Below are 24,125 nucleotides of genomic sequence, written 5' to 3'. Positions count from 1 at the left end.
GCTTGATGCCTCGTGAACCCAAATAATACACCAGAGTGGTTTTTGTTCAGGACTTGGGCCAATTAAAATGCCCGGCTCCTCTCAGCCATTTGATCTTCATGGCTTTCTGCTCTGCTGAATCCCAGACTGTGAAGACATTATCACAGCTGCCGCTTATAATTTCCTCTTCCCACCCCTTCACTCCTTCAGTCTCCTGTCCCTACGACACAGAATAGTTTTCTTATTTGATTTCACACCAAGTCCATCTTCCCAGCTGAGCTAAATTCCCTGTTCCCATATCAAACCCCTTTCACTTAATCAATGGAATCACTTTCCAAATTTCCCCTAATACCTTCCCCCCCATTCTTCCACATGTTCCTTCTATCTCTAAATCTTCTGTTTCAAGTCCAATGAGTTACAGCTCAGTAAACAGCAGCCCCAAAAATTCACAATGAAAATGAATTTTGGTTTCACTGTTGACCGATTCACTAACTAGCCTGGTCTTACTGCGTGAGATCCACAGCATGTATTATATACTCCCTTTCCTTCTGTTTCCCCATCTCTCAGAAGGGCAGTTATCCCTTTCTTCTTCCTAAAGCTACACCCTTCTGCCTGGGCCCTTGACTCTATCCTTTGCTGCCTCTCAAGGATTTCCTCTTTCTTCTACATCTTCAATTTTGTCTCTCCAGGGGATTCTTACCTTCTTTCTACCAACATGATTTAATCTGACCTTATATTTAAGAAAACAAAAACAGAACTTCTCCTAACCCCTGCTCTCCCCAGCGCGGTGAAGCTATGTGATATGGTAGAAAGAGAGCAGGTTACAGGGTCCAAATCCCCCTTAAAACACTTAGTTAATTAATTGCCACTTAATACTTTGTGGGCAAGTCACTAATGTCTGTGATCCTTAGCTTCCTCATCAATGAAATGAGATTTCCTCCATTTTCTTCCCTTGTTGAACTTCTCCAAAAAATTATCTCTACTTGCGACTTCCACTTTATAGAATCACTTTTTCTAATTCCTTACAATATGACTTCCAACCATCTCTCTACGGACACTGTTTGGGCACAGGTCATGAAAGACACCTATGCTCCCAACCCAACAGCCTCATCCTCTTGGAACTGAGATATCTGACACTGTTGACCAGTCCATGAGATTGGTGGCACAGTGGATAGAATGCTGGATTTCGAGTAAAGAAGACCTGAGCTCAAACCTTGACCCAAGGCAAGTCATTTAACGGCTATGGGCCTCACTTTCCTCATCCCTAAAATGAGGAGTTTGAGCTGAATAGCTCTGAAGGCTCACAGTCCCACGGCTGTTGCATTTTCCTAACAGCTTGAAATATTGAGTAGCTCTACCCCAAATCATGGGAGTGAACCTCTTGGATGGATTCCCCAAATATGTTACTCCTTAGAGCAGTCATAGCTATTAGTTGGAAGACCTATCATTTCCTCATTGAGCCCTTTTCCAATTCCTTCTACTGATTGTCATATGGCACCATCTCAAGGCCCTTCAAGTCAAGTTAACAAGCATTTATTAAGGGCCTACTATGTGCCAGGCCTTGTACTGAGCACTGAGGATACAAAGAAAGGGAACAACAATGACCACAGAAGCAAAACAGTCCCTGTTCTCATGTCAACATAAAGCAGGGTTATGTCAGACTTGCTTTCCTTCCCTAGATCTGGGGGACTTTTCTGATTTACCATTTTTAAGAATCAGCTCATTGTTATCCACATAAAGATGTTCTTCTTGTTTGGTTTTGTAACTTGTAGAAATATCTGCATATAAATTCCACCTGGTTTAGCTATTTTCTTTTTTCTTTTTCTTTTTTTTTTTTTTTGGGCGGGCAATGAGGGTTAAGTGACTTGCCCAGGGTCACATAGCTAGTAAGTGTCAAGTATCTGAGGCCAGATTTGAACTCAGGTCCTCCTGAATCCAGGGCTGGTGCTTTATCCACTAGGTTTAGCTATTTTCAAAGAGAAAAGAATAATACTCTTTATGCTAGAAGAGGCCCAAGAATTCATCTGGATCAATCTCCCAGCTGATATAAGAATTCCTCCCAAAGCATCCTTGACATATGGTCATACAGAGTCTGGTTGAGTGTCTCCAGTGAAAAGTCACTACCTCATGATGAAGCCTGTGCTATCATTCTTTCCCTAGTTAGAAAGGTCATACTTTAGGTTGAACTGAAATCTGCCTCCTTAGCATTTCTCTCCATCGGCCTAGTCTGGACTTCCTATGGGATGCTATGAACGAAGGTTGCCCGAGATGAGCAGAAGTGGATGGGTTATGGTCTGCCTGCTTGGAAGGGACATCCAGATTCATTGGATGATCACAGAACTGTTTATTTTTGTGGGTATCTAGGTTCTAGTCTTGGCCTCTGAAGCAATAGAGCATGAGGCTCCCATGCTTTCTATGAAATAGCCCTTCAGATATTTGAAGAAACTGTTAAATCTGCCTGAATCATCTCTTCTCCGAGATAAACATCGAGTTCCTTTTTCTATGTTTTTATATGAAGTTCTTTCTACAGAACATGACAGAAAGATAGGTTTAGAGCCAGATGCAATCTAGTTGATCTTTCCCCATTTTAAAGGTAGGGAAGCTGAAGCCCAGGGAGCTAAAGGGACCTCTCCAAATGCCATCATCCTCTGAATAGTCACTTTTTGTAAATATATTTCTTTTTTTCTTTTTTTTGGTGAGGCAGTTGGGGTTAAGTGATTTGCCCAGGGTCACACAGCTAGTAAGTGTCAAGTGTCTAAGGCCAAATTTTAACTCGGGTATTCCTGACTCCAGAGCCAGTGCTCTATCCACTGTACCACCCAGCTGCCCCCTGTAAATATATTTCTTAAAATGGGATATGCCCAGAATCGAGCACCCACATGCAGTCTGACCAGTGTGAAGTTCAGCAATGCTACTACATCCCGTGAAGTGGTTATCATATTTCTATGAATACGAACTGAAGTGAAATGGGTTTTTCAGCAGCCACAGGATACAGTTAATTCAATCGAATTCAACAGATATTTATCAAGTACCCACTAGGTACAAGGCTTAAGAATGTATTACAATATAAAGCCTTCAATCATATAAAAGCACCAGTTCTTTTTTTTTTCTCAAATGAACAGCCTCCAAGCCAACATCAATCTTTTTAAAGGTGGTGGACATTTTCCACCCTGAAAATGGATGTGTTCGTTACTTTTCTCTTTTTACCAAAATCCATTTTTAAATGCTTAAGAGCCCCCTACCCTTATGTCTTGTTATACTTGTCATTTTTATTAAAATGCCTTCTTGTCTATAGTCCAATCCAGAGCTTACATTGTACCTGGCACATAGTAGGTGCTTAATCTGTGCTAGTAAACTGACTTTTCTCTTTTGGATTCTAATTTGTTTGGCTGCCTTAACTATGTGTCTGGGGGAAAGATACATAGAAGAATTGTTTTATAAAAATGGTGAGTGGACGGTAAGGTAAGACCATCCCCTCCCACTTAGGGAAACTTTTTTGTACACATTTTTCACTTTTAGTTGATGCTTTGGAGAAAATATGGGTTGCCCTGTGTTAAATCCAAATTCTTGCAGTGATGGGCCAAGTGGTAATGAAGCTCTGGGGTATGTTCTATAAAGTCTAGTCTTTAAAAGTGGCCATTTCTGAACCTGTCATTCCTCTTCTAGCTGTTTGTGAAATCCATTCCGTTCTCTACAGTAGACTTATTCTGTAATTAAATGATTAGAATCATAAACCTTTGGAGCAAGAAGGGGCACTAGAAATGATCTAGTCTAATCCTGTCATGTTGCAGATAAGAAAACCCGCATCTCAGAGAGGTTGAGTGATTTGTCCAAGGTCACACAGCTTAGTTAGTAACAGAGCTGGAACGAATGCTTTTGTCTCCTGGCTGTCATTATACCTTGTCCATTACACCAAGTGGTGTTATTTACTGATCAGAGCCCAAGATTAGAACTAAGGAATATGTGTTTCTCCTGCTCACTTCCTCTTCTGACTCAACATGATTTATATGTAACTTATTTTTGTGTCGGGTTCCACATCTTTAAATCTCTGGCTGTACCACTGTTGTGTGTGGAGGTTTGTTTGTTTGTTTGTTTGTTTGTTTGTTTTGAGCAATTTGAAAATCTTTCTGTGTGAAGAAAATGAAAGGAAAGAAGGGCATAAAATAGACAAGTAACCTCCCTTTACACACATAGCTTCCACAGGCTCACAAAGAGCATTGGACACTTCCCTCGGGAGAGTCCATTTGGGATAGGGGGTAGGTGGGATAGTCAGCCTTTTGGGTATGTGTGTTAAGGGAATGGTGGCACTGGAAGGCCAATCTATATAATCCAATCCCCCATACATCTTTCTCCCTTTCCACCCTTCTCCACCAAATTAAAGACACTGAGTTGCCTAGGACAAGAAGCCAGAGAAAATACACGTCTGAAAATAATTTAAAGTCTAGTTCAAAAAAAAATATTTACCACCATTTAGATTAGCTCTGACTCGGAGGATATTGAAGGCCACAGCAACTCATAAAGACTGCTAGTTAAGAAAGTATACACATTGAGGGAATTATGGGTCTTCTAGAGGCGTAGTGTAAGTCAAAGATCTCTTTAGGTTTGGAGTTAGAAGGCTTCTGTTTCTAATCTGGCTTTGTAGCTTCCTAGGGGGACCCTCAGTAACCTTTTTTGCACCCTGTTTTACTATTCCATAAAGTAGGGACAATCATACTTTCATCACCCACTTCATGGGGCCATTGTGAGGAAAGCTCTTTGCAGACCCTAAAAATGTTGTAGATATAGGAGTCATCAATTGGTTTTAAATTACCAGTGAGCTGTAGGAATTGGAGGACCATCTTCCAAGGACCAAAACTTGGTTTAGGCCTGCTTAACATATTCTCTGGGAAGAAAGGATGACCACTAAGGTCTGGGTTCTATACCGATTTCTAAAAGAAACTAATCTTGAAATGGTTGGTTTTAAATTAATAGCAGAGCTAAGTTCGGAACTGAAAGTTGCCATATTTTGTTGATCCCACAAAGACAAATCCTACTTATACGATACCCAACTTCTAATCCTATATCATACTGCTTTGTGTCATGAGTGGCAAAGCAGAATGACCCAAAATGGAATAAAGAATGTTATGAGGGGCGGCTAGGTGGCGCAGTGGATAAAGCACTGGCCCTGGATTCAGGAGTTCCTGAGTTCAAATCCGGCCTCTGACACTTGACACTTACTAGCTGTGTGACCTTGGGCAAGTCACTTAACCCCCATTGCCCCGCAAAAAAAAAAAAAAAGAATGTTATGAGGGGAGCAGATAGGTGGCACAGTGGGTAGAGCACCAGCCCTGGAGTCAGGAGTACCTGAGTTCAAATCCGGCCTCAGTCAGACACTTGACACTTACTAGCTGTGTGACCCTGGGCAAGTCACTTAACCCTCATTGCCCCACAAAAAAAAAAAAAGAAGAAGAAGAAGAAAGAATGTTAGGAGAGGAGTGATTAATCTTTTGCTGTGAAGGAGGGGTGGGCAGGTTAGGCCTGACCTGTTATTTCATTAGTACAGGGAATTCCCAGTGTAAAAGAATCTTCAACAATGCGAATAAGCAATTCATCTGTAATTTATAGTGTTATGGAGTTGGATTAAACTGAGAGTTTAAATGACTGGCCCATTATCACACGATCACTATATTTCAGAGGCAAGATTTGAACTCAAGTCTTAGTGACCACAAAGAAAAAAATTATATTTGCTACTGCCGATTATTAATTAGCCCCTTAGTCATCAAGTCAACAAGCATAAAAAGAAAGGCAAATCCCTACTCCCACAGAACTCACAGTCTAATAGGGGAGGTAGCATTCAAAAACACAAAGTACATTTGTTCATTCATTTCAGTCATGTCTGACCCTTCATGACCCTATTTGGGTTTTCTTGGCAAAGATACTGGACTGGTTTGCCATTTCCTTCTCCAGTGGACCCATTTTGTCAGGCAATCAGAGGTTAAGTGACTTGCCCAGGGTCACACAGCTAGGAAGTTTCTGAGGCTGGATTTGAACTGAGGTCTTCCTGACTCCAGTCCTGTTGCTCTATCCACTGAGCCACCAGCTGCCTTTACAAAGAGGCCTAATTATGTACAAAAATATTACTTTCCTTATCTATGACTTCTACCACCCAGTCTACTGAAACTGAGTGAAGTTCCCAGTGGCTCCCATTTCCCAAGTCTGGTAGCTTCATTCTCAGTAAACTCTCTGTAATGTGTGACAGTTGATCCTTTCCTTTCCTCATATTGCTTTCCACCTCTGGACTCAGCATCATTTCAATCTGCAGGTCTTTCTACCATCCCTCAGCCCTCAGTTCACTCTCATGTTACCTCTCTCAGAGGAATGTATGGCAAGTAAAGAACTGGTCATTGGCATTTAGACAATATCAAGAGATGAAGATAGATATCCCTCATGTATTGGGTAATATCCCCTCAATAAAGCTATTTACAGGATAACTTGTCCAGGGCAGGTGATCTTTAAGGGGTTGCTACCCTAGAGAACACCCACATAGGTGAGATCACACATGCAAGGAAACGTGAGTCATGCCTTCTTGAGTTTTATTGGTTAAAAGAGAAGCTCACCATCTTGATTGCTGAAATGTTGGGGATGGTCAGAAATGGAGTAAATTATATGTAACTAGTGCTTCTTGGGGTGTAAAAGCAATGAACTGTCCAGAGAACAGGTTCTTTTTTTTCCTTCTTTTTCTGGGCAATGAGGGTTATGTGACTTGCCCAGGGTCACACGGCTAGTAAGTGTCAAGTGTCTGAGGCTGGATTTGAACTGGAGTCCTCCTGAATCCAGGGCTGGTGCTTTATCCACTGCGCCACCTAGCTGTCCCAGAGAACAGGTTCTTGACCATGACTTGTCAATCTGGTGAAACCTATGTATCCTTTCTCCAAATATTGTATGGAAATACATATAATACATAGGATCAGAAAAGAAATCAATTCATTATATTGAAGAATTGTTAAAATATTTTTTAAAGAAACAAGTTCATGGACCCCCAGGGGAAGAATCACTGGCCTAAAATATGGAGTTTTATTCTTCTGTAACATGGAATGTCTTTTCTTACTTCCTGCTCCCAATTAAGAAACACAGCAGGTGCATAGGTTTTTAAATACTGTAAGAATGTCATCTGTGAGTGATTAGTTTCATGATGTTTTAGTGGTTTTAAAAAATGAAGAACATTTGACATGTTAATATATGGGATTCCAAGGGAGTGATGAGTACATACACTTAGCCATTTTACATAATTCATTGTCCACATGGAACACTGTTCTCTTTTTTAAAAAACCTCATCCATGCAATAAAATGGCAAGAACAATTGATATGGAATGTGGTATTTTTCACAGAGACAGCATAAAGCTATTATTTTGTCTAGCCTTAAATCCATTATTACTTCTCTGAGAACTAAGTATGGCTTCCAAATGAAAGAGTCAAACCATAAAATCTCATTAATTACCTGATGCCATTGAGCTGGATGGTTATACCATGAAACACATTAAATAGTTCCTTCATATCATGGGATCTTCCTCTAATGATATGAAAATGTCATTTGCACTTAATAAATGCACAGTTCCTAAAATATGCCAAAGGAAAGAGAGAAAATGGAAGTAAAATGGAACCAGAGGAAAAAAGCAATAATTCTGGTCTCCTCCCAGAAAGTTGCATAGAGCTTAAAGTGGCAGATGGGTATTTTAAGAGATCAACTGGTATCCGGGCATTAAAACTTAATGGAAATGACTTTTTCTTTTTTTTCTTTTTCTTTTTTTTTTTTTTTTGGTGGGGCAGTGAGGGTTAAGTGACTTGCCCAGGGTCACACAGCTAGTAAGTGTCAAGTGTCTGAGGCCAGATTTGAACTCTGGTACTCCTAAATCCAGGGTCGGTACTTTATCCACTGCACCATCTAGCTGCCCCCAGAAATGACTTTTTAAAAGCAACTTATACTTTGTAATATCTGTCTTATTGCGCACTTTTGGAAGAATATAATAGTCTTTGTTTTGTTGGTTCAGCTTACTTCACCTTCTATCAGTTCACACAAGTCTTCTGATGATTCTCTGAATTCCCATATTCCCATTCCCTACAGTCCAGTAATGTCCTATTACATTCATTTACCACAATTTGTTCAGCTGTTCCCCAATTGATAGACACCCATTTTTCCCCAATTTTTAGCAGTCCAAGAAAGGTCTCCTGTGTGCTTTCCTTTTTAGTGACATCAGAACATGATTCTGGGTGTTGAGTTTCTATTTGAATCACCTTTCACTGAAAGCAATGCATAACCAACCCTGGTGTCATTGTCTAATGACCTCACTGGACCATGTGCTTCACATGTAACTTGTGAGCAGGCCGTGGTTTCTGCCTGTCGAGTTGTCTGTTTCCCAATTACGGGGCCATGTGGGGTTTTGGCAGGCTAGACATTGAGTCTGCTTGTGGTTAAAGAGGAGCCCCCAGACATAGAATCATAGAATCTCATGGTTAGAATAGACGTCAGAAGTCATCTAGTCCCATCCATACCCAAGTAAGAATCATTTTATGACAAGTAGTCACCAAACCCTGGAGGGGTGCAGAGGGCACCCACAGACTACTAAAAGAGCTAAATGGTTCTGAGTCCCCTCATTCATCTCATGGAGCCCAACAAACCTTCACAAAGTCTCTACCATGTTAGGCACTGAGAATACAAAATGAAAAGGACAAAAGTCCTGCCTTCCAAGAGCTTGTAATCTAGTGGGATCAATGTGACAAGTATGAGTGTGCTGTGGCAGAAACTATCTTCAAATAAAATGTCTGTGGTGAGAAGGAGGCAGTTTACAAATCTTTGCTCTAAATAAGTGTCCTGCTCTATTAGTAAAATTGGAATTATAATGTGGAGACAGCACCACAGGCACAAAATCACCACCATCATCACCGCCATTATCATCACAACCATACCTTCCCATCCTGTGTGGACATTCATCTCTCTCTCTTTTTTTTTTGCAGGCCAATGGGGGTTAAGTGACTTGCCCGGGGTCACACAGCTAGTAAGTGTCAAGTGTCTAAAGCCAGATTTGACCTTATGTCCTCCTGAATCCAGGGCCAGTGCTTTATCCACTGTGCCTCCTAGCTGCCCCCAACATTAATCTCTTAATAGATCTCTTTCACAGCAGGCTCCACCCAACATACCAGGGGATAAAGCACCAGCACTGGATTCAGGAGGACTTGAGTTCAAATCTGACCTCAGACACTTGACACTTACTAGCTATGTGACCCTGGGCAAGTCACTTAACCCTCATTGCCCCACCAAAAAAAAAAAAAAAAAGAAAGAAGAAGTCATTGTGGGCCCAGAACTGTGTTTTGTACTATGAAGAAGTGGAAAACTAGATTCCTGGCTTCAGGCAGCTTACCATCTAAGAAAGAAGAAATAAACTAGAGCCATTTTAGTGGCAGCACTCCAGCCCTAAGGGTGAAGGTCTAGAGTAGGATAGACTTGAAGTTATCTCAGGAAGCCAATTCAAGTAGGGGCCTGGGGTCAAGTCCTCTCTTCCACCTTGGTGCTCTACTGCCACCCCTCTAGGCCAAGCCATTTTGGGGCCTGAGGAACAGAGAGAGACCTTAGTGGAATTAGTTCTAGTGGGGAAAAGTGATTGAATAAAGTGATTGAATAAAGGGGAATTGAGCTGAGCCCGTTGGTTTCTGGGAGGCCTCCGAGGGATTAGCCAGAAGGTGATTAGATAAAGCAGAATTAAGTAGAAGGCTTCTCCAGCCCCATTCTGCTCTCCTGGGGTTTCTACCCCAGAGGAGAAGAATTAGGGCAGAACTCTAGGGAACTGGAGCAGACCGGGAGCTGTGGCTGGGGAAGGAGGAAGGGGCTGCAAAATATTGTGGCCATCCTCAGGAGGATAAAGGAAGGAGGCAGGAGGGAGGGAGGAATAGAATTCCAGGCTGTTGTCCTCTTGACACTGGCCATTCTATTTAACTCTCTCATCTCCTATCTGACTTTGGGCCTTTATTGTTTTTCTGTGTGTGTGTGTGTGTGTGTGTGTGTGTGTGTGTGTGTGTGTGTGTGTCTGCCTCTCTCTCTCTCTCTCTGTGTCTTTGTCTCCTTCTCTCTGTCTCTTTCCCCCTCTCCTACCCTCCCTCCCCATCTCTCACTTTCTCCTTTTTTCTTCTCTCTTTTCCCTTTCCCCTCTGTTTCCTAAAGTACAGATTTAGCCATGTTATACCCTTGCTCAGTAAACTTCTTTGGCTCCCTATTACTCCTAGGATCAACTAGAAACTCCCCTCTTTGGTGTGTAAAGCTCTTTATAACCTGGCTCCTTTCCATCTTTCTAGTCTTCTTATATATTATTCCTCTCTATTCACTACTGGCCTGCTTTTTAAAAATTCTCCAGAGCTTAGCAAAGAAGCATGCACCCAATAATCACTTAAAAAGTCCTTGTTGATTGCTTGATCGATCCTCTTCTCTTCCCACTTTTGTCTTGAGGTCAATAACCATTAACATTTGTGTGATTTACTTTGGAAGGTCATATTGAATACTTTTTAGAAATTCTCTCCCTCTTCATCCTCATGAGCCACAGTTGTTGGCACACAAGCTGCAGTTATCTTCTTGGGGGTCTTAAAATTGCTCCTCGTGGGCCCTGAAATACAAGATGGCAGTTCATGATGTCATTTTCAATATGCTGCTGCCTCACTGGACCCGTTGGGAGCCGATTGGGGTTAGCTTTGCTAAATATCTTCTATAAGTCAGAATCAGAGCCCTCATGATTTGTCCCCAAGTTCATTGCATAGCTCCCTGAATAGAGACCAAATGCAGGAGAATCCTTGGATCCCATCACTTATAAAGGTCCAAACAGGACACAGTTAGAAAGTTTCTAAGAATGAAAACACTGCAAAACACTGCCACAAGAAACCCTTAAGCACAAATCTAAAGGAGAAAGTAGCCCTGACTTAAATTACCATATATATTTATCTGTACTCATGTTGTGTCCCCTTCAGTAGAATATAAGCTTCCTGAGGTCAGGAAAGGTCTCATTTTTGTATTAGTATCCTCAGTAGCTAGTAAAATATCTAGCACTTGGGGGCAGCTAGGTGGCACAGGGGATAAAGCACCAGCCCTGGATTCAGGAGGACCTGAGTTCAAATCCAGCCTCAAACACTTGACACTTACTAGCTGTGTGACCCTGGGCAAGTCACTTAACCCTTATTGCCCTGCAAAAAAAACAAACAAACAAAAAATGTCTAGCACTTTGCAAACATGTGATAAATGCTTATTGAGTTGAATCGAATGAACTAAAGCAGCCAGTACAAAAAGAGACTTGCAATTATGCACGTCAGACAGTAGGCCAAATGCATAATGCATATACTTCTTCTAGAATCATTTTTGAGCTAGGCAGGTTCACACCCTGCGAAATACCTGGTGTGGTCCTGGATATATGTAGTAAAATAAAAAGCCATATGGAGCTCAAATCAGGAAGACCTGAGTTCAAATGTGACCTCAGACCCTTACTAGCTATGTGACCCCCAGGAAGTCGCTTCATCTCTGTCTGCCTCAGTTTCCGTATCTGTAAAATGGGAATAATAATGATGATGGTGGTGGTGGTGTTTTAAGGAGCATCCTCCTTGCTCAATAACTATAGAAACATGACTTTGCTGACCTAAAGGCTCCTTTGGTCTCACTGTTAATATGGCTTACTTCAGAACAAAAGACCAATGAATGACCTCTTAGCTTCCTCACTTGTGAAATGGGCCTACCAATACTTGAACTATTGCTAGATTGTTGTGAGCAAAGTGCTTTGCAAAACAACAGAGCAGATTATAAATGTTAGTGTCACCATTATAGAATTATCGACCTCATTGACAGAATGCCATAAGGGTTGCGAAGCCCTGTACAAATATTATTTGATATTCTATGACAAACAAAGGGCAAACAATCCTGGGAGGTAGGGGCTATTATTAGCCCCATTTTATAGATAAGGAAACTGAGGCAAAGAGGTAAAGTGACTTGCCCAGGGTCACACAGCTAGTAAGTTTGGGGCGTAGGGGATTTGAACTCGGGTTCTCTTGATTCCAGATCTAGTCTTCTATTCATTGAACTACTTAGCTGCCTCATGGACCTAACGTGGGGCATAGTCCCCAAACAGATTGCCCCAAAGGCCTATTAAAGCTTGGGAAACTCAATATTAAGCAGGTCATAGAAGCATACATTTAGAGCTGGAAATGACTTTAGAGATCATTGCGTCCAACCACTCCATTTTACAGATAAAGAAATTGAGGTCCAGAGAAGGGAAGTGACTTCCCCAAGGTCACATAGCCAGTAAGTGGTGAAGGTGAGATTTGAATCAAGCCTTCTGATTCCAAATCCAGTGTTCTTTTCCATTTTACCACACTGTTATAAGAACATTTTCAACCTGAACTCATGAATCAGTATTCTTTCTGCAAGATCTAGCCAAGAGACAATGGGGAAAAAAAAGTATAAGGTGTAAATGACAAAATAGGGAATTTAGATACTGGGTCTTAAAGGGATATCATCCCATTAAAATACTTTTTATCATTTTGCAAAGTCTGTTCAAAGAAGCAGTTTTAGCAATATTGGGTCATACTTACAGCTGACCACCATTTCCAATGCTGATGTTCAATCGATGGCAATTTCATTGGAAGGGGCTGGAAGAATCTCATTTTAACTTGTCTGGACTTTCAGTGAGTGGAACAAGCAGGAGATCATTCCTTTCTTAATGCAAGATAAACAACCTTTATTCCCAGTGCATTATATTCCAAGAAGAATCTCATTTTAACTTGTCTGGACTTTCAGTGAGTGGAACAAGCAGGAGATCATTCCTTTCTTAATGCAAGATAAACAACCTTTATTCCCAGTGCATTATATTCCAAGACTTCTGATGAAGTTAAAACCTTTCTAGCCATTTGTTGTTATTATTGTTTTCAAATACTGTTTCGTTCTTTTCTCGTTCTGCTTACTCCCAGCTCATGCATATTCAGTAAATGCCCTTTTCGGTGTCATTTTGGTGAGAATGTTATTGAATATTATCAGTTTCTGACTCCAGCACACTCACCCTGGTACTGTAGATTTTGTGTCTCATCTCAGCTTAATTTCCATAATGTTCCTGTTGATCTCAAACATCAACATTACAAGAGGCACATCACAGATAGGATTCAAGTCTCCCATTTTGACTTATCTCTCATAGTCATAATGTTTGAAACTGAACCTGTTTCTGTTTAAAAACAACAACAATTTCATTTGAATTTGATGCCTTCAAGGATTAAGCCTCTCATTTGTCCTCCCTCACACTCTCCTTTCGTTATCAACTGCAAAGGGCAGCTAAGTGGCACAGTGGATAAAACACCAGCCCTGGAGGACCTGAGTTCAAATCCAGCCTCAGATACTTGATACTTACTAGCTGTGTGACCCTGGGCAAGTCACTGAACCCCAATTGCCTCACCAAAAATGTTCTAAAGGTGCCTTCCAATTAGTCAAGCAATTAATCAAGAAGTATTGTCTTTATTAAGTACCTACTATATGCCAGGCACTGTACTATGGTTACAAATGGAAGAGAAGCATTCCTTACCCTCAAGGAGCTTAAACTTTGTATAGGGAGATAGCATATATGTGTAAGTGAAGTGACTACTTTCCAGGGCTACTTTCCCCAATGCAGCCTGAGGCACAACAGGGGCACTGAGTCCTTTTCCTCTCAGATTTTTAGGGGAAACCCCCAGAAGCCAGGGTGTTTTAGTACTGTTCATGAGCCCCAGTAAGACATGCTCTCCAAAATCAACTCTTTACCAGCTCTCTGATATCAATTAAGCAATTAATTAGGGAGTTATTTTTATTTTTTACAGTTTTTTGGACTTTTTTTAACGTCACACTTACAGATTATCCCCTACTCCCAGAAAGAGCACTTGTAACAGAATAAAACAATTGAGCAAAACAAACACAATGACCTCATCTGAAAGTGCATGCTGTGTTCCAAATGTATATGTCTCTTCACTTTTCTTTTTTTTCTTTTTTTTTTTTTTTTTGTGGGGCAATGAGGGTTAAGTGACTTGCCCAGAGTCACACAGCTAGTAAGTGTTAAGTGTCTGAGGCCAGTTTTGAACTCAGGTCCTCCTGACTCCAGGGCCAGTGCTCTATCTACTGCGCTACCTAGCTGCCCCCACTTTTCTATTTTTTTAATTAACAAGAAAGCTTTTTTCTCTCCCTTTGATACCATTAAAAAAAGAGAGAGAGATAAGAGAAAAAAAAAAGTTCCTGGAAACAGATATGTATGGTCAAACTATATTAAAAAATATATATGTGGACTAATGCAGAAATATGTTTGTTATTATGTGTGTGTGTGTGTATATATATATATAAAACCTATATCATATTACCTGCTGTCTAGGGGAGGGGGGAGGGAGGGAGAAAAATCTGAAATTGGACAGCTTGTATAAACAAAAGTTGAGAACTATCTTTACGTGTAACAGGAAAAAATAAAATGATTTATTTTTATATATATATATATATATATATATATATATATATATATATATATATATATATATGTCTTATTTCATTCCCTAAACACATCATTTCTCTGTTAGGAGGGGAATAACATGTTTTATCTTTGGTCTTCTTGGCTCATGCGTGGTCCTTGTATCAATCACAGTTTGCTTTCAAATTCATTTGTCATTGTAGTGTTTTGGTTACTGTACAAATTGTTCTCCTGGTTGTCATTATTTCATTTCTCACCAGTTTATAAAAGCTTTCAAAATTGATCATTTTTTGTAATATTGATGTTATATTTCTGATCTCTTCATTCTGCAGCAGTTCATACAAGTCCTTCCATGACTGAAATCATGTTTCCTCATTTCTTATAGCACTCCATCACCTTCCCGACTGACTGACATTCACGTACAATAACCTAATCAATCAATCCTCCCCCACAGCCATCCTCTTAGTGTCCCACTTTGTGCTACCACAAAAAGAATTGCTATAAGTATTGAATGTGCAAAACCTTTTTAAGTTTATGTAACCAAAATTATCTACTTTATCTTATGTGATTCGTTTTTCTTTTTTAGTCACAAACTATTCTTCCTTCCATAGAGCTGGTAGATCATTTTTTCCATGTTTCTCTAACTTGTTCAGACAGATGACCTTTTATATCTAGGTCACATATCCATTTGGGGTTTATCTTGACATAAGGTGTGAGGTGTTAGCCTATATCTAGTTTTTTCCGTGCCGCTGTCCAATTTTCCTAGCCATTTTTGTCAAATAGTGAGTCTTTACTCCAGTTGCTGAGGTCTTTACATTTTCCAAATACTTAGGGACTAGATATATTTGCTTCTTCTTATTGTGTATCTAATCTGTTTTATTGATCAATCTCTCTATGTTTTAACCCATACCAAACTGTTTTGAGAATTACTGCTTTGCAGAAGAGTTTGAAATCTGATGCAACTCCCCACCCCCTTTATTACCACTTGTCATTATTTCCTTTGAGGTTCTTGACCTTTTTGCCTCCTTATGAATTTTGGTTTGTTTTTTTTTAGTTCTACAAAGTAGTCCTCTGGTAGTTTGATTAGCATGCCATTGAATAAGTAAATAATTGAATCAGTATTGTCATTTTATTATCTTGACTCTTCCTACCCATGAGCAAATAATATTTTCCCAATTATTTAGGTCTGTCTTTATTTTTTTTTTAAATAGTGTTTTGTAGTTGTATTTATTTAGCTCTCGTGGATCTTTGCAGGTAGACTCACAAGCATTTTATACATTCTGGAGTTATTTAAAGTGAAATTTCTATTCCTACTGGGTTTTACTGGTATTATATAGAAGTGCTGATGATTTGTGTAGAATTCCTTCATATCTTTCAAATTTGCTGAAGTTATTGTTTCCATTTTTTTTAAGTGAGGCAATTGGGGTTAAGTGACTTGCCCAGGGTCACACAGCTAGTAAGTGTTAAGTGTCTGAGGCCGGATTTGAGCTCAGGTATTCCTGAATCCAGGGCCAATGCTCTATCCACTGTGCCACTTAGCTGCCCCGTTTCCATTTACTTTTTGTTTGTTTGTTTGTTTGTTTTGTTTGTTTGTTTGTTTGTTTTTGCAGGGCAATGGGGGTTAAGTGACTTGCCCAGGGTCACACAGCTAGCAAGTGTCAAGTGTCTAAGGCCAGATTTGAACTCAGGTACTCCTGAATCCAGGGCCAGTGCTTTATCCACTGCGCCACCTAGCTGCCCCCTTCCATTTACTTTTTAGTTGACTTTTTTGGTTCTTAAGTAGACCATCATATCATCCGATCAAATCTAAATGAATAAATTAACATATAGATAGTGCTAGCTATTATTATTATTATCTAGAAAAACTGATAGTTTTGTTACTTCTTTTTTGTTTGTTTGTTTCTTTCTTGGTGAGGCAGTTGGAGTTAAGTGACTTGCCCAGGGTCACACAGCTTGTAAGTGTTAAGTGTCTGAAGCTGGATTTGAACTCAGGTCCTCCTGAATCCAGGGCCGGTGCCTTATCCACTGCGCCATCTATAGCTGCCCCTTTGTTACTTCTTGACCCATTGTTATTCTCTGAATTTGTATTTCTTCTCTTATTGCAACAGCCAACATTTCCAGTACTGTGACAAATAGAAGTGGTGACAGTGGTATCATGGTTTTGCCCTGATTTTCTTTTTGGGGGGGTTGGGGGGAGGATTCCAGTTTATGTCCCCTTACATGAAATAAATGGTAGCTCTTGTTCTAGTGATATGTATTTGTCATTTTAAGGACAGGTGCTTTTATTCCTATACTTTCTAATGGGAGTTTGGGGTGGGGGGGTAAACAAAAATGGTGTTACATTTCTTAAAATAAGCCTTTTCTGCATCTATTTATATGATCATATCATTTTTTGTTCATTTTCTTATTAATATAGTTAATTAAGCTTATAGCTTTCCTAATAATGAACCAGCCCTGCATTCCTAGTAAGAATCAGGCCAGAAGCTGCGAGAGGAGAGAAGTGATCATCATGGAATCATACTGTTCATACCTTACCTTGAACTTAATTGATTTTGTCACTAGTTAGAAATAACAAATTATGTTGAGCAAAGACCTGGGTTTTTTAGATATTAAAAATGCATTTGTTGTATTATTCACGTTGGGGGAAAAATTTAAAAACTGTCCCCAAATCAACATCCATTCAATGAAATTTTTAGATTTTTTATATTGGTTTTAAGATGTGAATCAAGTTTTTAAATTAACATGTTCAATGAATAGCAAAATAAAAAAAAAGAAAATGAATAAAAGAAAAGCAGTATCCAATCAAACGAAGCCAGAGAACGAGGTCTTTTTTTAGTCACTAATTAAAGGACTCTGTATATGGCAGGAAAATCAGAAATGGCAAGTGGGAAATAGCTTACCACTGTGTGCATTCAACTCTCCCAGCAGCTTAAAATGGTACTGCAATTTGTCCCCCCAGGAGCTAAAACTCAATTCTCCTGCAGCTGGCTCCCAGGGAGGGGAAACCAATAATTATGTAATCATTACCTGTCCCTATCCTTTGCAGCTGGTCCTATGATTTGGTCTACAGAAGGACTTTACATGGGAAAGGACCACCCAAAGCAGCTCCCATGGAAAGAATCTTTCACTCTTTTTTTTTTTTTAGTGAGGCAATTGGGGTTAAGTGACTTGCCCAGGGTCACACAGCTAGTAAGTGTTAAGTGTCTGAGGCCGGATTTGAACTCAGGTCCTCCTGACTCCAGGGCCGGTGCTCTATCCACTGTGCCACCTAGCTGCCCCTGAATCTTTCACTCTTACAGGAATCAAATTTAGGGATAAACCACAAAGTTTGAAGGGAAAAGGGAGGGGTTGTCCCAGGAAAGGAAAAGGAAAGGGAAGAGACTCAAAGAACAGGAAGGAAGGAAGGGTAATATAGCCAACAGAAGAGGTAAGTGAGACAAAGATTGAAGTGATTGAGGCAAGAGGGATAGAGTGAGTAGAAAGGAAGGGAGGAAAAGAACAAAGAGGAAACAGAAATTATGGTTCCATGAGGGAAGTCAGCCCAACATCTCAGATTTTCCATTCACTAATATGACCATTTACTGGCTAATGTGCATTAATGAATATAAATAGTAACTACAAAGAGCCTAAGTTGGTGACTATAAGTAGAAACTGGAAATAAACATCATGTAGGACATATATGACAATAGAGGGAGGGAGACCAGGAATGTGGTGAGAGTGAGGCATAACTGATGGGCAGTCCCAGCCTTCTACCAGTATCCATGAAACATTAAGAGAGCTGGAAAAACTGGGTGTAATAACACACACCTACATCCCTGCTCCCAGGGAGGCAGAGACAGGCCAAATGCTAGAGCTCAGGAGTCCTGTGCAGATTTGAATGTCTACAGTAAGGTCAGCACCACTATGGTGAACTCCCACTAGTGGGGAGCCATTAGATTTTCTAAAAAGGGGTTGGAAAAGGAGCACGTCAAACCTCCTGTCCTGATCAATAGTGTGATGGGACCTGTGAATAGCCCCCTGTCCTTCTAGCAAGGGAGAGATGGGGGACCTGAGTTTTTGTTTGTTTGTCTTTCAAAAGAATTAGAGTTTCCAGCCCATTTGGGAACATCCTAGAGAAAGAATATGTGAAAGCACATGGACAAGTATCTTAGAGGCTGAGAAGATGTAGATAGGTTGTATCCCTGATAGGCAGCTTGTCATGGTGGGTAAGCATATTGGACTTAAGAGTAAGGAATAAGGGGGCAGCTAGTTGATGCAGTGGATAAAGCACTGGCCCTGGATTCAGGAGGACCTAAGTTCAAATCTGGCCTCAGACACTTGACACTTACTAGCTGTGTGACCCTGGGGCAAGTCACTTACCCTCATTGCCCCCGCGAAAAATAAATAAATGAAGAAATGAAGAGAAGAGTAAGGAATATGTGGGTTTGAATCCTTCACAGGCAAGTCATTTAACTTCTGAGACTCAGTTTCCTCACCTGTAAAAAGGACATAATTATAGCACCAACTTCAGAGCGTTGTGTTGAAGATCAAATGAGATAATGTATTTAGTAAAGTGCTTTGCAAACCTTAAAGTGTTAAACATCGATTGTTTTTATTATTATTGTATTATTACCAGTAGAATGAGTGTCAGCACTGGTGAGATGACAGATACATTAAAGCAGGGAGTGTCAACCTTCTGTTTTCATCATGGACTCCTTTGGGAATCTAGTAAAACATACTATAGGCAGGCCCCTTCTGAGTGTTCTGTTTCAAAATATATAAAATAAAATATATAGGATTACAAAAGAAGCCAATTACATTGAAATAAAATTGTCAGAATATTTTTAGAACCCTATATTAAAGTATAAATCGACACAAGTTCTACAGCTTAGTTTGACCCAGTAGTCCCATTCTCTAATTTCATTTTCTCACAATTCACTGAACACATTTGCCACCATCATCCCCACACCAAAAGTTGGCATTTCTGCATTTCAGTGAATCTTTGAGATGAGCAAAGTGATTTCAAGGCCTGAAATCCCTCCATCCTAGCTAAGCCGTGTCCTCAGGGAGCCTTACTGTCCCATTGGGTCATAAAAGGCATAAATATTTGGTTATGAAATCTTTCCCAGGGCACAAAATGATGAGTAACCGCCCTTAACCTTTGTGGGAAAGCCAATACTGGCTTCAAAAAGTAAATTTTAAAAGAAAGAAAAGTGGGGGTGTGGGGGGAGGATGAGAAATAACACAAGAAGGAAAAGTAAGAGTGTGAAAGGTCAAGGAATGATGTACATGGGGAGAGTTTTCTTCCCAGACATTACATCTTCATTTCCCAGACTCCTTCAGAAATGCTATTGAAAACAGTTTGGGAGAAAAAAAAAACCCCAACAGACTCCTATTTTCTGGAAGTCAATCCAACCATTGGGATGTAATGCCAAGGAGAAAGAAATATGGTATCTCCCTACCTCAAAATATTTTTGTTACAATGAACAAGCTGCCCTCTTTCCAGGCGACTGTTACAGAAATGCCCATAACTAATATCTTTGAATTTGTTCTTCCAGGGGCAAGCTGATCTTCTGAAGTATGCAAAAAATGAGACATTGGAGAATCTGAAACAAATCCATTATGCTGCTGTCTCCTGTGGACTGAATAAACCAGGCACTGAAAACGCGGATTCAGTCCCCAAGACGAGGAGAAGCCTGGAGGTTATCCCCGAAAAAGCCAACGATGAAAATGGAGAATGATGGAGCTCTTGCCTAGTCGTTATGGAGTTTATAACTCTAGGACCAACTGTAGGCACACGGGACAGACACTGGCTTTGCACTCACTAATGAAAATTCTATTTGGGATTTTAAAGCACAACTGGAATAGCTCATTACAGTCTAGTACAACTGTGAATGTACGTAGCAATTCTGCGTGTGAAGGCGAATAAATTGTTTCAAAAGAAATTATGTTACTGGCCAAAATATGCTATATTTGTGTAACAGATGTCATAATTCAGTAACAGTGCAAAGAACAGATCATTCATCATAGTTCCATTGAGAAACAAACTCGTTTTTCTTGAACAAAAGCAATTACAGTTGGGGTGGCTTGACAAATGGTGTTAGGGGTGGGGGGGGGGGGAAGAGCCGACACATTTTTCTGGATGTGTGATTTTCTGCTGATCTGAGGTATTAGGGTGACAAACGATTTGGGGGGGGGTATGCTTGCTGAGCCATAATTAAAAAGGAGAATGTAATTGGACAGTGCTCGCTGAAGCCTCAGGGCACTCTGGGAGACCCCATGGGGTACAAGGAAGACAAGCGATCCATCCTCAGGCCTCCATCTCAAGATGCGTGTGATTTCTGCCGGAGCGTTTCTGCAAACTTGTCTATCGAATGTACAAGCGACCAAACTGCAAGCAACACATTGTAAATAGTTTTTCATTGTGTGAAGTGATGTGTTCACATTAAAAAAAGTTTTATGATATTTCTCCCATACCAGTAAAAAATTTTAACTAAAATTTAACTTTTTTATTTATTTTCTAGTTATAAAAAAATGATTGACTTTTGAAGAGAGTTGTTTATAGAATACTGAGACGGTCCCACCAACAGAACTTGAATGCAGATCTTCCTAGGCTCTGAGGCCAGCTCTCCAGCTAGTCTACTATGTGGGTTTTTTTTTTTTTGGAGGCAATTAGGATTAAGTGACTTGTCCAGGGTCACATAGTAGGTGTCTGAGGCCAGATTTGAATTCAGGTCCTCCTGACTCTAGGGCTGGTGTTATATCCATTGTGCCACCTAGCTGCCCCTACCCTACTGCTTTTTTGTGTGTGTGTGAGGCAATTGGGGTTAAGTGATTTGCCCAGGGTCACACAGCTAGTAAGTGTCAAGTGTCTGAGGCCAGATTTGAACTCAGGTCCTCCTGAATCCAGGGCTGGTGCTCTATCCACTGTGCTACCTAGCTGCCCCTATCCTACTGCTTTTAAGAATAGATCATACCTCAGCCAAGAGGTTGGTCAGCCATGGATTGCTAGAGGAAGGGTTGGATTGGCTTCATTTTTTATTATAAGATTGCTGATGGCTTTAGTTCATGGGAATTGGTTAATGTCCAACCTTCAGCCCTTGGCTCAATGCTTCTGATGGACTAGTCAGCCCAGGATCCCATAGCCCAGTGCAAAAAGGCAGAAGGAGATCAGAGGATTGGGTTAGGCTCTTAATCACCTAAGAAGGAAGGGAAGATCAACATTTCTGGTTATCTGTTAGAGATGTGAATGCAGCTAATATTGAAGGGCAATGAGGGAATACATCAGTACACAGAGGAGATTCCTGGTATCACAGTCTGCTGGTGACTTAGGTGAGGGGCCCTAGAGAGTTGCCTGAGCCTCAGTGAAGTTATGTGACTTGCAATCAATAAAAATGTATTAAGTATCTACTATGTGCCAGGCACTACACTAAGCTCTAGGGATAGAAGAGGCAAAAAAGCCCTTACTCTCAAGGAGCTTACAATCCCATAGGAAAGACAACAAATAAACTATAAGCTATATACAGGATAAGTAGGAAATTATTAAAAGGGGTTGAGAAAGGCTTCCAATAAAGATGGGATTTTAGTGGAGATGTAAAGGAAGCCAGGGAGGGCAGTAGTCAGAGAAGAAGGAGAATGTCCCAGGCATGGGGCACAGCCAGAAAAAAATACCTGGAATGAGGAGAGGGAATGTCTTGTTCATGGAACAGCCAGGAGGCTGGTGTCACTGAACCAAAGAGCACATGTCAGAGAGTAAGAGGTAAAAAGACTAGAAAGGTAGGAGAGGCAGGTTCTAAAGGGCTTTGAATGCCAAGCAGAGGATTTTGTACATGCTCCTAGAATCAGTAGGAACCACTGGAGTTTATTAAGTAGGGGGGAGTGACGTGGTCATATGTGTACTTGAGGAAGATCACTTTGGAGGGTTGACTGGAGGATGGGTCAGAGTGGGGAGAACCTTGTAGAAAGCAGACCTACCAGCAGCTATTCAAATAATCCAGGTGTAAGGTGATGAGGGCCTGCACCAGAGACAAGGCAGTGTAAGAGAAGGGAAGGGCAGATACAAGAGATGTTGAAAAGGTAAGAAATAGTGAGGAATCCAAGATGGCTCCTAGATTGTGAGCCTGAGGGACTGTGAAAATGACAATAACCTCCACCTTAATAGGGAAAGTAGGGGAGGGGAGGATTGGGGGGAAGATAATGAGTTCAGTTTGGACACGTTGAATTGAAGATGTCAACTGGACATCCTGCTGGAGGTATCTGAAAGGCAGTTGGAGATGCAAGATTGGAGATCAGCAGAGAGATTGGGGCAGGAGAGGTAGATCTGAGAATCAACAGCCTAATGATGGTCATTTAATCCATGGGGACGAATGAGATCGCCAAATCAAATAGTATAGAGGGGGAAGAGCAGGGGGCCCAGAACAGAGCCCTGAGGGACACGCATGGTTAGAAGGTGTGGTCTTGAAGAGGTTCCAGCCAAGGAGACTGAAAATGAGCAGAGAGGTGGGAAGAGAACTAGGAGACAGTATGAAGGAGGAGAGGGTGATCAACAGGGTCAAAGGCTGCAGAGAGGTCAAAGAGAATGAGGATTGAGAAAAGCCCGTTAGGTTTGGCAACTCAGAGCATTAGTAGCTGGGGAGAATGGTTTTGGTGGAGCAGTAGTGTTGGAAGCCGGGTTGTAAGGGGTGAAGAAGAGAGTGAGAAGAGAGGAAGTGGAGGCACCTGTTGTAAATGGCCTTTTCAAAGAGTCTGGCCACAAAGGGTAGAAGAGACAGGGCACTGTAGTTAGTAGGGGTGGAAGGATCAGGAGAGAACGTTGGTGGTTGTTTTTAAGGATCAGAGAGATATGGGCACGTTTATAGGCATCAGGGAATGAACTAGCCAGACAGGGAGAGATTGAAAATAAAGGAGAGAATGGGGATGACAGAGGATGCAGTCTCTTGGAGGAGACAAGATGGAATGGAGCACTCGAACAGGGAGAAGGGCTTTGCTAGGGCATAGGGCTGCCTCATCATATGAGACAGAAGGGAAGGAGGAAAGGAATATGAGTGATATGAGATGAGAAGAGGGGAATTGTGATAAATGGCCTCAATTTTTTTTCTGTACTATATAAGGCAAGGTTCTCACCCAAGGGAGCAGGGCAGAGGAGTAAGAGCCACAGGAGGTTTGAGGGATGAAAATGTTTGGAAGAGCCACTGTGGAGAGTGGAATAGTAATAAAAATCACTGTCTTCAAATATTTAAACAAAGAGGAAGTATTCAACCTGGTTTTGATTGGCTCCAAAGGGTAAAAACTAGGAGCCACCATCGGAAGTTATTGGGAGACAGACTTCAACTCAACATAAAAATCATTGTTAGAGCTGCCCCCAGTGAAAGGAGCTACCTTATAGAGGGTACTAAGCTTCCTGCTATGGGTGGCCTTGGAGCAGAGACCACATGACCACTTCTAAGGGATGTTTTGGGGAAAGATTTTAGGTTTCCAAAGAAGATGAGTTCTGCTTTGGAAGTCAAGGCTAAAAGTCAAGGTTCTTTCCATTGAGGAGATTCTATTATTATCCTGAATGCCTTCACTGTGATCTCCCCCACTGGGCCCCACTGAAAGGAGTTAACATTTTTGACAGAAACTCTTCAAACAAAGTAGGCATGCCACACAGACACACACAACTGAAGTTGCCACCCTGACCTTTGTCTTTGGGAA

General features: G+C 40.9%; 1 protein-coding gene across 2 annotated transcripts in view; it reads left to right on the top strand.

The window, feature by feature from the left end:
* Positions 1-21,002, top strand: part of PLCL2 (phospholipase C like 2) — a 235,879-nt gene extending 214,877 nt beyond the window's left edge. For both annotated transcript variants that reach the window (XM_043966908.1, XM_043966910.1), the window contains exon 7: positions 19,991-21,002. In XM_043966908.1, the coding sequence (XP_043822843.1) occupies positions 19,991-20,173 (183 nt within the window). In that variant the 3' untranslated portion in view covers positions 20,174-21,002. The remainder of the gene's footprint in view (positions 1-19,990) is intronic.
* The last annotated feature ends 3,123 nt before the right edge of the window (positions 21,003-24,125 follow it).

Source organism: Dromiciops gliroides, chromosome 5, assembly GCF_019393635.1.
Source record: "Dromiciops gliroides isolate mDroGli1 chromosome 5, mDroGli1.pri, whole genome shotgun sequence".
NCBI classification, from domain to species: Eukaryota; Metazoa; Chordata; class Mammalia; order Microbiotheria; family Microbiotheriidae; genus Dromiciops; species Dromiciops gliroides.
This window is presented reverse-complemented; position numbering and strand designations above follow the sequence as displayed.